This window comes from Colletotrichum graminicola (assembly GCF_000149035.1).
Source record: "Colletotrichum graminicola M1.001 genomic scaffold supercont1.10, whole genome shotgun sequence".
Classification (NCBI taxonomy): Eukaryota; Fungi; Ascomycota; class Sordariomycetes; order Glomerellales; family Glomerellaceae; genus Colletotrichum; species Colletotrichum graminicola.
In genome coordinates this window covers 15,673-33,181 of record NW_007361014.1, presented here as the reverse complement: position 1 = coordinate 33,181, position 17,509 = coordinate 15,673, and the positions used below count along the sequence as shown (strand labels likewise).

General features: G+C 55.8%; 4 protein-coding genes across 4 annotated transcripts; 2 read left to right on the top strand and 2 right to left on the bottom strand.

Moving 5' to 3' along the window:
• Window positions 1–1,399: 1,399 nt before the first annotated feature.
• On the top strand, window positions 1,400–3,125 carry GLRG_03321 (uncharacterized protein; the record flags this gene model as incomplete). Its single annotated transcript, XM_008094006.1, has 4 exons — window positions 1,400–1,439; window positions 1,644–2,446; window positions 2,501–2,688; window positions 2,756–3,125. The coding sequence occupies 4 exons, from the start codon at window positions 1,400–1,402 to the stop codon at window positions 3,123–3,125; spliced, it is 1,401 nt and encodes a 466-aa protein (XP_008092197.1).
• Window positions 3,126–4,242: 1,117 nt separating this feature from the next.
• On the top strand, window positions 4,243–6,259 carry GLRG_03320 (major facilitator superfamily transporter; the record flags this gene model as incomplete). Its single annotated transcript, XM_008094005.1, has 3 exons — window positions 4,243–4,572; window positions 4,669–4,964; window positions 5,038–6,259. 3 exons carry the CDS (start codon window positions 4,243–4,245, stop codon window positions 6,257–6,259), a joined length of 1,848 nt encoding a protein of 615 aa, XP_008092196.1.
• Window positions 6,260–6,610: 351 nt separating this feature from the next.
• Window positions 6,611–8,115, bottom strand: GLRG_03319 (uncharacterized protein; the record flags this gene model as incomplete). Its single annotated transcript, XM_008094004.1, has 4 exons — window positions 6,611–7,147; window positions 7,209–7,518; window positions 7,612–7,944; window positions 7,997–8,115. 4 exons carry the CDS (start codon window positions 8,113–8,115, stop codon window positions 6,611–6,613), a joined length of 1,299 nt encoding a protein of 432 aa, XP_008092195.1.
• Window positions 8,116–10,377: 2,262 nt separating this feature from the next.
• On the bottom strand, window positions 10,378–11,369 carry GLRG_03318 (bZIP transcription factor; the record flags this gene model as incomplete). The annotated part of the gene is made up of 1 exon (XM_008094003.1): window positions 10,378–11,369. A coding segment is annotated over one exon (992 nt), but the record flags the coding sequence as incomplete, so codon positions are not given.
• Between the last annotated feature and the right edge of the window lie 6,140 nt (window positions 11,370–17,509).

Sequence of the window (17,509 nt, the reverse complement as noted above, 5' to 3'; positions counted from 1 at the left end):
TCTTATCGTAAATAACAGACAGCAACCACCATCTGGTCCTTGCTTGCACCCTCACTGACGGGTGACGTAGTGTTTTCTCGCGCGGTAGGCCGACAAGGCGACGATAGTGGTGGCAGAGCAGCCTTTGCGACTCTGAGAGGGAGCCGCCTTGGATATGTATCTCAGTGACGGCAGAGCAGGTTAGCAGTCAGCAAGTGGACGTGCCTTTGCGCTTTCCCGAGGGTGATTAGCGAGAAAAGATGATCCAAAGCTTGGCCTACCGCACTGACTGTCGTTGGAGAAGAAAATCTGGAGAACCCGGAGAAGGATAATTTGTGGAGCGGCGCCCTTCTCCAGCTGTCAGTCGCGTGGGCGATACCACCCAGACTACGGAGTATCCGTACTCATTTTCTCCGAAGGGGAGAAGAGTGACGATTGACGAGGGAAAACCGAGGCGGAATTATGAGCTGCGGGTGCTGCTGGAGACGTCCCAAAGAAAGGTAAAATGTCCCAAAAAGCAACGGTAGAGAACCAAGGGGAGGGGAAGAGGCAAGGGGATTTGTGTAAAAGGACCGTCATGATTGGACACGGAGATGGCCATCTCGCTAGCGGCATAGCCCCCCTGGGGATTGGTGTCGACATGCCCCGCCGATATGGCTCCACTGTGCCTGATCTGCCAAAAGGTTGCCGGGGTAGTGCTTGAGATGAGATTACGCAGGTCAATCAAGCATACCTAAGTGCTGTACCCAGCGAGAAGTAGGTAACTAGACTGACTCTGTGGTGGGGGGCCGGGTGGGCGTCTTGAGACGGTGGCGTTTAGCGGGTAAAGAGGGAGAAGGAGAGGGAGAGGGAGAGAGAGAAGGGGGGGAGGGGATGGATAAGGGAGAGAAGAGGAAGAGAGCCGCAAGGGAAGGAGGGAGAAAGGATTACTGTACAGTACAACGTATGTACCTGCTTCGCATCTCGGCAGTGCGGTGTTGCAGTTAATTTAACTTAATAGGTATGGTATCCGTACTACCTACCTATCAGTACGGATACCTAGGTACAGATATAGACAGACTGTCTGTACTTTCCTAATTGCTGCCAAGACCTACCTGCCTGTATTGTTGTTGCGGCCAAGTACGTCGTTCGTTCGCCAAGTGCCACCAGGTAAGTAGGTACCTTCCCTGACGTCGCCTTCTGAGACGAAAAAGGCCTGCCACGCTCAATCGAGCAGTAATTTGCGTTTCTTGCTTGCTTGTTCGCTCCCTCCCTCTCTTCCCTGGCTTCGCAACGGTTTTCTCCCTACCTGGGGGTTTTCTTTTCTCTCTTTTCCTTTTCTCCCCCATCACATCCATCTTGTCGGTCCAACACAACGACCAGATTGTGACCCAGATATCCAGGCGTATCCGCCGCCACGAAACCACCCAAAATCGCGACCATGCTGTTCTCCAAACTTGGACGCGCCGCCCTTGCTGCAGGTGAGTGGCCCTAGCTGCGTCTTTGTGCGCCCCCTTGTTGGGTGGTTTGCGCCAACCTGGCGATGACGAGGGGTTTGTCTCCAACCACCTCGAATCAGTGAGGCACAGCAAACACCTTATTGAAGATGCTGCCCACGCCCGTGGTCAACACGTTGACCTAGGTGTCGAGAACCACCCCCCACTGACGTCCTCTTCTTCCTGCAGCCATATTCGCGACTCCCTCATTTGCCCAAAACTCCGACGCGCCCGATTTTGGACAGTCCACCTTCGTCGCTCCCGAGAACAACGTCGCCTTCGGCTTCACAGTCCCCGAAAACAGTGGCGAGGATGTCTTCATTACTTTGCGCGCCCCCATCGACCGCTCCTGGGCCGCCATCGGCATCGGCTCGGATCGCATGCAGAACAGCTTGATTTTCATGATCTACCGCAACGAGTCCGGCAACGGCGTCACCTTCTCGCCCCGCGTTGCCTACGGAAACTACGAGCCCACATACTACGACCACATGAAGTGGGACGCTCTGCCCGGCACCGGTGTCTTCAACGGCTCCATGTTCTTCAGCGCCCGATGCACCGACCATTGCAGAAGCTGGCCCGGAGGATGGGTCGACGTCTCCAACGAGAACCAAAAGGCTGTCTACGCCGTCGGTCCCAAGGGGGGCTTCTTTTCCAACCAGAGGGACGCATCCGTCAAGTTCCACGAGGAGTTTGGACGCTTCACAATCAACATGAAGCGGACCATTGGCCCCGCCGACGCCCCTGTCCTCAAGGAGGACTCTGTCAACGAAGGCACCAATCAGGTCTCTGCCGACGACGGCCGGAGGGACTTCAAGTCCATCTTCCACGCCATCCTGATGGTTGGCGCCCTGGTCTTCCTTGTCCCCTTTGGTGCGGTTCTTTTGCGCTTTGGTAACATGGTCCGATGGCACGCCCTCAACCAGGGCGTTGCGTTGCTCATTGTCCTTGTCGGCTTCGTTCTCGGGGTTCTGACTAGTTTCTGGTACTCTCGTGTAGGTACCCGCTCTTCTGCGTGATGATGGGAGAATGCTAATTGTGGAAAATAGTCTCGTGGCTTCAAATCCGCCCACCAGATCATCGGCTTCATTGTCGTTGCCTTCCTGCTGGCGCAATTCGCCATCGGCTTCTTGCACCATCAGAAGCACAAGAAGACGCAGCAGACAACCCCCTACAAGACAGTCCACGTCTGGCTCGGGCGCATTATTGTCGCCCTCGGCACTTTCAATGCCTTCCTGTGAGTCCCCTCCCCCCCCCCTCTTTACTCCAATGGGCAATCGGCCGGACCCATCTAACAGCAGTAGTGGCTTCTCTTTTGCGCTCAACCGCAAGTTCAACTACTTCCTTGCAGCCCTCATCATCCTCATGCTCCTCGTCTCGCTCTTCTTCACCTTCGGCGGCAAGTGGGTCCGCGGCCGGGTGCCCCTCAAGTTCGGCAACCAGGCGCGGGGCGGCTACAACCCGGAGCCGTGGCGTCAAGTACCCACACAGGGCGGCTATGCCTACGATGGCGGTGCTCCACCAGCCTACCAGCCCCCTTCTCACCAAAATCAGACTATCGGCCTGACGAGCATGGTCGCGAATCCTGTGCAGCCGACTAAGGAGCGGAGCCGCAGCCGGGACTACCGAAACAACGATTTGGGATCACCGCATCAGCCCCGGGAAATGGTATGATGTAGACAGATGTCCTGGATGGAACCGGTATGCTCTGCATTCTTTGGCGTTTCGCGGGAGGGAAAACGAAACTGGACGACAGACAATGAGCGTCGGTGTTGGATTTGGTCCTCTTGCTTTCTAGTTTGAGCGTATGTACATATAATGTATCTGAATGCTGATGTATGGCTACGAAACGAGCGGTTGAATGACGATCCGGCTATTCATGTTTTGACAAATTTCCATCGCCCTTACACAAACACGATCTGCGACGTCTATCGGTCTTAAAAGCTGACCTTGCAGCGAGGTCGGACGAAATGGCTGCGCTCGGCACCGACTCGGCAATGGCGACTTCAGCGTCCTTGATATTTGGTGGGTCTCTCAAAAATACCGCTACCAGCATTTCATGTCCTAGTTTTCATCTAGTATTGGGTACTCTTGTCCCCATAGGTTATCACAGAGCCGTCGTTTTGGTTTTCCGAGAATAGACTTTCCAGTTGAAGATGATGTGCGACCGAAGCTTATTAAGCTCCGCCGTTACTTATCCCGACCGGGCTCGGCGCACCGTGAGATGAGGAGTACATAACAAAGAACTGCAATACTCGGTCCCGGCGCCGGGATCGGCCTGTGTTGCGACATGCCCACGTCAAGCGCTCTGAAATATTGCGGCCACGCGCGAGCGCCAAAAAGAGCGAGTTGCTTCTCCTCGACGGCGCAGATTTGGAAGCGGCACGCGGCAGACCGACTCTTGTGTGCATGCTCGCCCCTTGTATACGTGTGACCTTTCTGAGGAACGAGCAAAGGTCAGTTCTGTGGCGCTCGACTCCTGGTATCTCTGCCACGGCGTGGACCCGCCCCCGGCCCGTCGGCATTTAGCCAGACGTCGCCTTGGCGGTTCTTTTCCATGTATTCATTTCCACTTCACCTCTTCAATCATATTGTCGGCAACTCTCTGACTTGCAACCATTTGTTTTGCGGCCAACAGCGTCGAGTCTCTCAGGTCTCGCTTGTCAATATACCCAACTGTCTTCATTGTCCATGGTTATCTCGACTCTCTACCTGGACGCGGGATACGTTTTCTTGGAACAGTTGAGGCCCAGTGAGACGCGCAAAACGCACACCTGCGGGCTCCCTTGTCATGTCTTCGACGCGCACAGAGGATGTGCCGGTGCTGCAGCGTCCCGACGAGGACACGGATGCCGAGCGCGAAGACTACGATGACGGCTACTCGGACGACGACGATGACGCGGACGAGGACACGCCCATGCTGAACAGGGCGGACGGGACCCTGATGGCCGACGTCGGGGTCGCCAACGCGCCGCTCTCCAGTTCCGCACTTCTGCCGCCGCCGCCCGTGAAGCCGGACAAGCCCAAGCCGGTGGCGTGGCGCGACCTGCCGAAGAAGCAGCAGTTGGTAGTCATCGCGCTGACGAGGCTGAGTGAGCCTCTAGTGCAGACGTCTCTACAGGTTCGTAGCAATATCCCACGGCTCGTCCGCACCTTTCATGAGACCTATCCGTTCAACTGTCAAGGACGAGCAACCCACTAACACATCACGCCCCAGTCCTACATGTTCTACCAGCTCAAGTCGTTCGACCCCAGCCTCCCGGACTCGGTCATCTCGAGCCAGGCCGGCATCCTCCATGCCTCCTTCACCGCGGCGCAGTTCATCACCGCCATGGTTTGGGGCCGCCTCGCCGACTCAAAGCGCTTTGGTCGCAAGACGGTCATCATGATCGGCCTGCTGGGCACCTGCTTCGCGTGCCTAGGCTTCGGCTTCTCGCAGTCGTTTGCGCAGGCCGTCGTGTTCCGGTCCATCGGCGGCGCGACGAACGGCAATGTCGGCGTTGTGAGGACAATGTACGTCTTTTTTCTTCTTCTTCTTCTTCTTCTTCTTTTTGGTTGTTCCAGAGTGGCTAACACCACCCGACAGGATCAGCGAGATCGTCCGGGAAAAGAAGTTCCAGGCCCGCGCCTTCATCCTCCTACCGATGATGTTCAACATCGGCGTCATCATTGGCCCCATCCTCGGCGGTATCCTCTCGGACCCGGCGAGCAGCTACCCCTCCCTCTTCGGTGACGTGGAATTCTTCAAGAAGTACCCCTACGCCACGCCCAATCTCCTCAACGCCGTCTTCCTCTCCTGCGCCGCGCTGTCTGTCTGGCTGTGCCTCGATGAGACTCACGAGGCGCTGCGCGAGGAGGGGCCGGACATGGGCTCCCGCGTCGGTGCGCGCATCTCGTCTCTCGTCCGGCGGTTCCTCGCGCGCGTGCGGGGCCGTCGCCTCCACGGCAACACCGGCGATGACGCGGCGCAAACGCCGCTGCTGCACTCCGGCTCTGCAAGCGCCACCGACGTCGACGTCGAGATGTCGCACGAGGCCGCGCCGAAGCAGAAGCCCCGCCCGCGGTACCGTCATCGCCTGCCCTTCCGCCGCATCTTCACCCGCAACGTCGTCATGACCTTCGCCGCCCACTTCCTGCTCTCCTTCCACGTCGGCACCTTCAACGCCCTCTGGTTCGTCTTCCTGTCGACCCCGACCTCCGCCGCGCCGTCCCATCTGCCCTTCCGCTTCTCCGGCGGCCTCGGCATGCCGCCACAGTCCGTCGGCATGGCCATGGCGATCCTCGGCGTCATCGGCATCAACCTGCAGCTCTTCGTCTACCCGCGCCTCTCGGCGCGCCTGGGCACCGTCCGCGCGTGGCGGCTCTTCCTCTACTTCTTCCCGCTGACGTACTTCCTCGTGCCCTACCTCGCCGTCGTGCCGACCACGGACGCCGCGCCACCGCCGGGCCCCAAGGGCGGCCCCGCCATCTGGCTCGCCATCGTCGGGGTTCTGCTGCTCCACGTGCTGGGCCGGACGTTCGCGCTGCCGGGACAGACGATTCTGATCAACAACTGCACGCCGCACCCGAGCGTGCTGGGGACGGTGCATGGTATGGGCCAGAGCGTGAGCAGCGCGGCGCGGACGATCGGGCCGGTGCTGTGTGGGTATCTGTACGGGCAGGGACTGGCCAACGGCGTCGTCGGCGCCGTGTGGTGGGGGCTTTCGGGCGTGGCGGTGCTGGGCTTCCTCGCGAGCTGGGCCGTGTGGGAGGGGGACGGCCACGAGATCTGGATGGACGGCGACGAGGTCGCTGCCGAAGATGACTAGGAGAGTGCGGTAATGGGTAACCCGAAGAGGGGGGGGTGATCCTGCATGTACAGGGGTGTTTTATGGCATGGCACGGCACGGCGGGCGCTATTCATGGATAGACGGCAACGTGATACGACGATGATGGTTGGTTATCTGCTTTTTCTGGCTTTTTCCTTTTTGTATACAGGTTATAGGCGATGCCCGGCTGAGGGCATATCGTGTATGACGTTTCCCCCCCACAGGTTGACTTCGCTGTGCTTTACATATTTGATGAGGTCAAATATGACGCGGGTAGCCACGAGGTGAATACAATATCTTGGGATGGTTGACTCATTCGCAAGCATTCCTGTTCCGGAGGCGCCCCCTCTCCTAGGCACGCTTCATGACGACAATGTCCAGGTCGGCGGCGCCCACCTGCACCTCGAGGGCGATGTCTTCCCCGGCCGACAAGACCCGCGACACCGCGAGCTCCCCGCCGACGAAGACGTCCCACGGGCCGGGCTCCAGGCCCTTGACGACCGGGCGGATGGCCTTGGCGCCGCCGTCCCACGTGCGGACGGTGAGCACCAGCAGCCCGCTCGCCGGGTCCCAGTCGCCGCGCGGGAAGTCGACGCCGTCGACGTGCGGCCGAGACGCGACGGCCTCCGCGGTCCACGGCCGCTCCCACATGATCCGCTGCCCGTCCTCCACGTTCAGCCGCGCGTACCCGATCGCGGCGTTGCCGGAGAAGGGGTCCATGTGTGTCCACTCGAGCTCGCCGTCGAACCGCTGGTCGTTGCGGGGGTAGTACAGCCCGCCGCGCTCCCACGTGGGGCCGAGGTTCTTGTCGGCGTACTCGAGCAGCCCCTCCAGCGCCGCGTCTTTACCCATCTCCGAGAGCCACTGAGCGACGTACCCGAACGTGGGCTTGGTGTACGGGAAGCCCTTCTCCCCCCGCGGCGGGGTCGGCCCGCATGGCTTCCTTCACGGTCCGGCGCGCCGTCTCGAGCGTCGCGCGGGAGGTCGGGGACGCCACGTGCTCCTTGACGATCTTCCTGAACTCGGCCGCGACCGGGGGCTGGTTCAGCCGCACCTCCCCTCCGGTGTTGGTGACGTGGCCCAGAGATTGCTCGTCGAAATGGGACCGCACGAACGCGCTGTTCCAGGCGTTCATGAAGACGCATCCCCAGGCCGTCCAGGCGGGGTCTCTGGCAGGGAGGGTCACGTTCTGCCTGACCATCCAGAAATCCGGGAGTAGCCCATCCGGCCCGACCAGCCCCTTCTTGTCCCAGGCCGCCCTATACTTCTCCAGGACTCCTTCGATTACGGACGTGCCTCGACGCGCATCCCTGAGCCGCACCCCAATAAGATGGCACAACGTGTTAGCTCACCACGTCAGGCGCGTCTGCCCCGAGTCGGGGAAAGGACTCACGGGGAATTGGTTGCAGACGACAAACACGCAGTTCGGCTCGCAGCAGGACCCGATCCAGCCGTTGCCCTCCATCTCGCGCAGTATTGTGTCCTGCAGCGTCTGGGCGTTGTACGAGAACGTCTCGGGCCCCATGCCGAAGAACAGGGGGTCCCAGACGAAGCGCAGCGCGCCGGGCGCCTCGAACCCGTCGTCGTCGAACAGCATCGCGTAGAGCGAGACCATCATCAGCAGGTGGCCGCTGTACATGATGTTCTCGCGGGCGACGGGGTCGGCCCAGGGCGTCCAGGAACTCCTGCAGCGGCTCCTGCGACCCCATGAGGTCCCAGTCGTTGTCGGGTTGGGACACGAGGTTGTGGAAGTGGCGGAGGTGGCCCGTCTGTTCCTGTGAGAGTTTCGGATACTTTGACAGGTCCGGCTGCCGCGGGTGCTCTGTCCAGTTATCCATCGCCGCGGTCGGTGCCATGGCTTGTGCTTTATCTCGGAAGTGGGGGGGCTGGGATGGGACGATGGGATCTCTTCTTGCCAGTCTCCTCGGAACTTGAAAAGCTGACATGTTCGGATCATGTCAAGAAAAGCTTCCTGCGCCGTTCGTTATAAAGATCCGGGAGCCTTGACTGTGCTAGGGGTTCCAACCATAGACTGGCGCTAGGGTTGTCCAGCACACGGAGAACGTGCTCCGGCGGAGCTACGTTGGATAAGACAGGCATCAGTTGCTGACCATCCGCCGGGGCGGTGGGCCACCATTGCCCGGGAGCCGACCATTCCGCTTACAGTTTCCTCTCGGGGGGGAACACGCGGCGCTGACGATAGCATTGGTATTGGCAGTGCAACTGACCACACTCTAAGGTGTGGGCTTCACAGTTTGTGCTCACACTGCTCGGTCGTCAACTGAGACGTGGGCGGCGGGTGGAAAATACCACAGATAGGCGAAGGCTAAAGACAGATGCTTTTGAACAGAGGAATACGAGGGGTTTCTCGATGCTTTGATCGGAACGAATGTCATATCCCGTCTGAAAATGGAGACGAGGCACTCCAACGGAGATTTTTCCGCCTCCCCAACCGACACGATAGGAACGGCTCATCTTACATGAGCGAGTGAGGAGGCCCTGCAGTCTCCGCGGGGCAATAAAATGGGTTGCTTAAGCCGCGTTCTCCTGAAGACGCTTGCGTTGCAGATGGATCCTAGTAAGCGCGATGCTGGCAAAGGGGATGATTCACCGGAGGCCCTCCCAAGACACACACTGTGAAAACCGATCCATGCACGGCCTCTGCACAAAAAAAGCAAAAAGAAGAAAAGAAGAAGAAAAAAAACCCACGGCGCGTGATCCATGATGGCAACAATTTCTGGACAGACGGCGGGCTTCACTTCGTGGGGTTTCGCCAACAACACTCCGGGTCCTCTCATTGTTGCGTCAGAAGTCGAGGCTGTCTATGGAGTTGCACTAGTGGCTCACTTGTGCCCCCGTCATTGCCAAGGACCCCCGTCCCCTGAACCTGGGCTTTAGGGGGATTAACCTGTGACCAAATACTATGACATGCGCGCGAGAGGACAAGGGTATTCTGATGAGGGGGGAGGTGGGGGAAGGGAAAGGGGAGGGGGGTCCCTCGCAGGTCGTTGGTCGGGGGACCGGAGTGCATTCCGTCGAGAACAACACCAGTGGAGAGCCCGCTGTGGGTGCGAGGAAAGAAAACCAACCTTAATCTCCCCTGGGCCCCAGCCCGTCTCTTTTTGATAGACGAGCATGTGCGTGCTGGAACGAACCCTGTTGCTTAGCCGGCGGAACTGTTTACCGTATACGTACTTGTACATCCGTAGCATCTACCCGATGAAGCGATAAGGTCTTAGCACTCCTGGCATATTCCTGGTTCTTACTGGCCTGCTAGAAGCAGCCGGTTCCAAATGGCACAGTTGACGATGGAAGAGGATAGCTCTAGCCATTATCCTGCCCCCCAGCCACAAACATACGACTCCTAACCAATTCACATTCGTAAGTGGCCCTGAATCTAACCCTAAACCTAACCAACATCTATTCCGACCAACCTTACGTAGACGTAACAGTTTGTCTTACGATCTTTCAGAGAGTTTTTTATAGGTATCAATGAGAGAGAATATGATGCTAACGAGGAAAGTGTGTGGCAGCGCGTGTAGTTGTATGAGAGATAGGGTAAGGGGGGGGCGCGGGCGCGGTTAGGAGAAGCCGTGGAGGGGGGAGAGGCAGGGTATCCCGGCCTTTTAGGATTCGTGTTTGAAGCGACAAGACTCTTTCGCTCCAGGCACTGAGTGAATAACTCCTCTGCTGCGCCTGGTAGCATCCCAACACATTGGCGGACTTTCAGACGTAAACCAGAAGCCAGGTATTATTGTATTACCTTTGCCAAGCATGCTTTCGTGATGGTGGCTCCGACTACCTCGTTCCCAAAAAAGAAAAAACACCCATCCCATACCAGACCTGGGGCCGCGTGTAAAGAATTTCACACCAGAGACGGCTGACGAGAAGCACCAGTATGCGCCTTTTCAACTCCACCCCACTGTGACTGACTGTGCCAGTCGATTCTGTACCAGTTTCTAACTGGACGCTGTATCCGTGATCAATTAATGTGGCAACGCGTGCTCCTTTGACCTTTCCATTCCCAATTTGCGCCTTCCCCCCCCGCCCCCCTCTCCACCACCCCCATCGGACTTTCCTACTCACCTTTTCTTCCCGCCGCAGATGGTTTTATCATCTCAAAGCTGGATCCCTGCGGCATGATACGGGGTAGATTCGAAGTCAAAGAACCCACTCTCGAATCCAGTCAGGTACATTTCCGCCTTGCTGTGCGTGTCGTATGCCCGCCGATCAATGTAACACTCGTCGCCCCCGGCCATGGAGTGCTGGCCGTCCGTCTCTGCGTTCCCGCCGCGAGGCGTAGCGGATATCCTGGCGCCGGACTGCACGAGGTTCTGCGCCGCGCCGGCTATGTACTCTTCGATGAACGAGCACCCGCACCCGCTGTGTTGGAGAGCCATGTGCTTCAGCAGCAGAATCTCCTCGCGCAGCATCTCGACCTCGGACTTCAAGCTCTTGTTGATGCCTCCCATGACGGCCTCCTGCGTCTGAAGTTGGCTGATGCCCTTCTGCGTCTTCTGCCGGCACTTATGGGCGGCCTCGCGGTTGCGCGCGCGGACCCTGTTCCTCTTGTCGTCGTCGTCGCTGCCACCACCGCCGCCGCCGCCGTCTCCAACCTTGCTGCTCGAGTCGTCGTCCTCGCTTGCTGAAGTTGTCGAGGCACGCTGACGCTTGGTCTTCTTGGCCGTTCTCGCGGGCGTCTGCGCAGTCCTGGCGCGTTGGCTGGTCTCCGAAAGTCTTGGGCGGCCCCTGCGGCGCTTTGGCGTCTCCGGTGAGTCTACTGGCTGGACGGGCCGCGTTTCCCCTGCCGACTGGACGAATTGAGGAGCTACGAGCGACAGCATGGAGCTTGTCGGCGATGATAGAGACTCAGAGGGGTTGCCAGATGATGAGCCTTGCCATGACTGAGAACTACGCGTCGAGATGGACGACTGGGGGTCCGCTGTGCGCCATGAGAATACCGGGGTTAAGGTCAAAGCCGAAGGCGCTGCGGCGCGGTGTCCCAGTAGCTGCTGGAATGGTGACTGATGCTGCTCGAAGGGTGACTGTTGCTGCTCGAAGGGAGGCCAGGCAGCCTGATGGTGATGCTGTTGTTGCAGAGCACTCGCCTCTGTCAAGTCGGTAAAGGAGTTAGGAGTATTTCAAAGGATGCTTTGGCTCGGTTACCTACTTGGGTGAGTCGAGCTCACGCCATCACCGGTCGAGAAGTGCATGGCTACTGGGACTCCCTAGCGAAGGGAACGTACGGATAGTTGTCATATAAGAAAGCTCCGTGGGGTTCCCCGGGCCGTCTGGTCGGTTATGTTGAACTCCGAGGACAGCTTGACGGGTTTGTAAGTGTCAGAGGTAAGACCGTCTCCAAGATCCCTACTGAGTGTGTGGTGAAATCAGCTGTCCGACTCTGAGAGACGGGACGATTGGGTGCGGGAGGATTCTGGTTGGAATATCGTTGACCACAGGCGATAGATAAATGACGAACCAAGATCCATTTATATAATGTTAATGGAGCCGCAATGCAGACCCTTGCATGTAACGCTTTCAAAGTGGTGCATACATTTAAAATGGAAAGTAACGAAAAAGATAGCAAACTGCGATCGCTTAGACAACAGACCCAACCCCGGTCTTGCTTCTGGGACTGGCCAGGCCAGCCTGGCATGAGTGCTGCACGACACGGCAGAGCAGTGGTAGACGGAGAATTTGACTCGACTTACAGTAAGCCGGTGTCAATCTCTAGAATGGCCAGGCTGGGGAGTTGTTGGTCAGCGGTGACTATACTGAGGACTATGGCAGGGTCCACCTGAGCGTAGAGGCACCGTAATGCGAGGCGTCTCGTGGAAGATAGCTGGCTGCCGGGTTTGGCTTAATATCAGGCAGCATACGGGCTTGTACAGTATGCCGGACGAAGAGACAGCAAGGTGTTTACAATCCAATGCCGCATAGTGACGTGATAATACTGCCGACCTGGCTGCGTCAGCCGTGGGTCAAGGGTGCCAGAAGAAAGTTCCAGCCCGGACACTATGAAAGACGGTTGGGCAGTTTCCCGGAACCTGTTTCCGCTCTGAACGATTGGATGTCAGGCGCCGATAGCCTCGCCACTTGGCAATTCGTGTTTCTGCCCATCTATGCGTGCTTCGTTCTTTAGAAGTGGCTAGAGCCCGGACTGTGTGGCTAATCGGCCAAGCCGTCTCGAGAGTGGAAGCTGCAGCCGGCTGTCGTGGTGTGGCCGGTCACCCATCCTATCATTCCACTGATACACCCTCACGGGCAGCTGGGTCTCATTTTTGTGGAGGGCGGAGGATACCAATGATAGAGGAAAAGAAGAAGGACGAAAGCGGTCGGGTTTGGAACCCGTATGGGGACGACCAAAAACCGGGGCGCAGTTGCCCTGTCGGTTGATATCGTTCCAAGTAGGCAAGTACACCGTAGTTAAGAACTCACCCATCCAGGGTCCAAGCGCTCGTGCCTGCCGGGCAGACTGGCAGAGGATTTGCTCCTTCCCGCAGCATCATCCTTACGAATATGGCAATCACGTGGTGGCACACCTCCGTGGACAAGGAATAAATGCGTGTGATTTGCGACACAATCCGCTCCGTGTTCACAACCCCACCACATCGCACCATTGTGGCTGGTTTTGTTTGCCATCACACGGCAGCCAATGAATGAGTAACATTGGCTTCTTCCTCATTCTTCTCGGGCTGTTCGGGATTTCCCCAGTCCTTGACATTGCTATCCCTTACGGCCCCCAGCTTCGTGGGCGGGGTCCGTGGGCATTATGCCTCCCCCCCTTGGGCCACCATGTGCAAAGCTATTTCCCGGTGACTGTGGGCCCCTGAGCCTGAACACCCTTGGACGGAATGCACTCCGATGCATCTTTCAAATTTTCCATATAGCGAACTAGAATTCCATTGCCTCTCGGCGCACAGATCGCCCGTTGGCCTCGCATTCGTCTCCTTTCCCACCTGTCATCGGAAGCAGCCCAAGCTTGGGCCAGCTTCGGCCCTCCCCACCCCCCATCATCACCGTGGCCTCTACAGACTCGCAGGCCAATATGATATCATTATAGTTGGCCTGGCCTGGTCTGGCCTGGCCTGGACTAGACTGGCGAGCATATGCGTATGACCAATCAAAGCTCCCACCGATAATAGTCCGACCTAGTCAAATTGCACCGGCTACATCGTGGAGTGGCATAGGTATATATTAGCAGACGTACTGCGTACGCTACCTATGGCATTCTTTAATCCGCATCGTGCCCTTAGCTCCTCTTGGTAACAATCTTTTAGAAACGAGCTTCTTCTCTCTAAAAGAATTTAGGACGCCGAAACGCCGAGCGCGGCAAGTAGAGGGCTCTACCTTCTTCTCCGAAATAGTAGTAATCCGCCAGCTGGGGCCCCCCTTTGTGCTCCTCTATTGTCAAACTTGTCTGGGTGAACGAACACCTGGCATGTCACGGCCTCGAGTCAGGCATCTCTTTCAATGTCATTCAATAACAACGGCCTCAAACATCTCCTTCCGCGACCTCTGCCCAGCAATACCGATGGACCTCCCATAGACGGCGAGAGCGGCGAGCCCAAGGGACCTAAGAGACGGCGTCCATACGTTTCCAGAGCTTGCGATTCCTGCCAGGAAAAGAAAAATGCTGTGCGTTTACTCTCCTTTCTTTTCTGGGGGTCTACCTTTTTTCTTCTTCTCCCCCCCCCCTCCCCCCCCCCTTTTTTTTGTTTTGTTTCCGTGAGAAATCCCTTTCTCTACATACCTCGCCTGGCGCATACCATCAGGCGCCTTTTGCCAATAAATGCTGATAGTCTTCCCTCCACAGTGCGATGGACGGTTGACCTGCTCTCAATGCCTTCGTCGGGGAATCACGTGCAAGTATCGACTGATGTCCGACAGGATTTGGAAGAAAGTCCCCGTCGGCACTCAACTTGTGGACAAGGAAGAGGCAGACAGCAATGCAGAAGCAGCCGACTTGATCAGCATGTTGAAAAGTGTGTCGGACGGAGAGGCTTTTGAGGCACTTCAACTTCTTAGGAACGGCAGCGATCCCGCGGAGCTCACCTCTGCTCTGCGTGGTTGTGGCATCGCGCTGTCCTGGAATTCACTTGACGGGGCAAATTTGCCACCCGAACAATCCTCTCTGGAGTTTGAGCTGATGATGACACATCCCATTGCTTATCCGATTAGGTCTTTGATTCAGCCGTCAAGCATGGATTCCGAGCTTCTTTCGCAGTCAAGCAGAACTAACAAAGATGGCAATGTCCTTGATCTTCCTACCTTGACTTGGCAGCCTCCATCATAATAATGCTATTCTAGTTACCGCTGACTGGCAGTTGATCTGAAAACTAGCTAGCACTTGTCGCGTATCTCTCTCAGCATAGTTCATGAGAATCATCCTCAACCTTACCCGTCTCCCTTTGGTGTGCGACAGCAGCTTGGTTGCATGGGCACAGGTGCCTCGCGCATTTCTGGGGTTTCACCGCCTTCGAAACCGTTCAACAAGAGATTTCTGAGTGTTGACAGTTCTAAATGGGCAAATGTGACCATGATTAACGAGTTGACATTCAAGGTGCTCTCACTCTACTTCGAAATAAACCATCCGTTGATGCCCTTGTTTGATGTGGACTTCTTCTTGGAAGGCCTCCTTGGAAACAACCCGCTTTGTTCCTGCCTTCTCATCAATGCTCTAGTCTCCTGGGCGTGTGTAAGTAACACCCATTAAGCCATGTTGCTGTGCACTTAGCCTCGCCACGCGATAGCTGAAGTATGCCACGGTTAAAACGGAAGCCGCCACTGTCGGCTGCGCTTTTTACTAGGAATTGAAGCAGCGATGGGCAAAAGACAAAAAGACTACAAGTACCGTCATTTTACTATGGCTGCCCTGATGTACATGTCTGTCACCACATTTTCCTTCGGAAGCCGGGGCGGGGCACGAACGATATCTCGGTGAAATGTCAGATATGGCCGAGATACTTGAGCTCTTCGGCATCAATTCGGTTGCTTCTGAGGACATTGGTATCGAAAATGATTCGGCCTGGCAGCTTGCCACGGCTCAGATGGCTTGGGCTACCCTTAATTGCCTGACGGATGTAAACTTAACGTGAGAGCATATAGTTTTATCCAATACCGACTGATTCTTTTAGCTACCCTGCTAGGAAGTCTTTATATTATCTTAGTAGATTATGGCTACACTTGGTTTGCCGTAAGTCCTATGGCTTAAGGCATCTTAGCTTACATCTGTAACTAATATTCCTCTCTATGCAACTCCATAAGCGTATAATCAAGAATCCTCTACGGTTCCTATACCAGACTCTAGATTCTTTCTCGGCCTGACGCTAGAGTTGGCTAGAGGCGACGGCTGTGCACACCTACACGCTTGTATTGGAGTAAGTCAGGTGTTTGGGGGATTATTCGAATGGTGTTTGACGAACGTCGTTCAGCATATATTACCACTTGGCTGTTATTAACCTTATGCGGCTACTTAACCGACATAGTAGTAACGCAAGCGGCCGCTATCAATCAGTTCAACATGATTGTCCTCCACTGCCGGAAAACATACCCAGAACCACTGCGTTCATTCTTCTGGCGCTCGACACTGATGTCTCTCGCCAACGCGGTGCTCCAGAAAGGTGATGTCTCGGGCCGAAACCCAGAGTGGCGCTTCTATTTCCGTCTCTGTATGACTTGTTACCATATGCTCAACAGCGGGTGCAGTTGAGTCGGAGACATTGCGCAAAGTCTCCTTTCATTGGCCCTGGAAAGGGGCATCATGGAGGTCCGTGAGGCGGTCGCGATAATGAAGGACCTCGAGATGCGAGGCAAGGACCGCCGCGGTCGAGATCAGAAGGATTTGGATCTGGCCGTGACAGATCCATCAACAGCATACGTAGGAACACTCGCAAAGAGGTTTTGGCAAATTCAGATTCGTGAGAGCGAATAAACTGGCGAGAGAGACGGGCAACAATCGCCACGCTAGAGGCTGCCGTAAACTAAGCATATAAACTCGAAAGAGGTAGGAAATGTCGCAAGAACGCCGTCAGCCAGTATGTGCAATCCTTAGCGCCTCCCTTTTCATCGAGATATAATTAATAAGGAAGATGTAACACTTTGTACTTGGCGACTGTCGAAAACCTTGACATCTATCTATCTACGCGAGGGCCACTTGTACTGATTAGCTTCACTTCGTGAGGCGGAACCCAAGATAACAAAGTCTTCCCTGCTTCCTGCCAACATCATAAGATGATTATGGATTGAGCCCTGGTTTCGTCGAAACTGGGGAGTAGTATTTCACTGATACAGAGGAATTAGGCGCTGGTCCGAGATTTTATATCCAACGTCCAAAGTCTTCACCTCAGTGATATGATTTAGTGGACCGACGGCGATGCTGACGACCCAGGAAAGGGTGTCCACAATGCACCGCAACGAACGCCCTGACTCATGCGTATAATTGATCGCTCAAAGTTGCATTCAATCAGACGCCGGAACCGCGTTTCCATTGGTCTTGCCTGCAGCACTTTCACAAGGCTAGCGAAGGGCTTGCTAGTTTTTTCAGAATAGATGCAAGTAAAGCAGCATCAAATGTCGAATGGCCTTGCAGAGGGTGATATCTGGAAACGAGTAAGAGGAAGGGTTGTGATAATGCCAGAGTGGAGTCAAGGCAAGCTCGAATCGTATTCGCCAACGCGGTGGACTTGGTCCGAAGATCATTGCCAGTGTTTCTAGCACCTGTGCGCCTTGAAGATCGACAAGGCTTTATGCAATATATATGTAGTTCCGCGCCAAATACGAGTGCCCCCCAACTCATCTAGACAACGACGGCGGACTCTCTAGTGTGAGTACATTGGCCACTACGAGGATAACCTGTCTTATGGACATGACATGCAAAATCACAGAGACAAGATGAAGTTGGACTCTGATGACGCATTCTTCACAACAACTAAGTCTAGCATGACATAAGTGCTATGATATGACTGGCTGGCTCTTACGGAGGTACACCCGAGACGAGAGCGTTTGTTTCATTGGCTTATATAACTTATTACCCACTATTTACCATTAAGGTGACGTTGGTTGTAGCGTTTAACCAGTGCTCTGACTACGACAGTTTCCGAGGACCGAGTCGTTAAAGTGTTTATCAAAAGCGACAGGACAATAGCAAATACATATTTAAGGAAGCCACATCCACGTTTTGTTTTCAACCGCAACGTCACGTTTTATAGATGGCGATATGGTCTTTCTTTAGCTGTTCAAACATCAGCT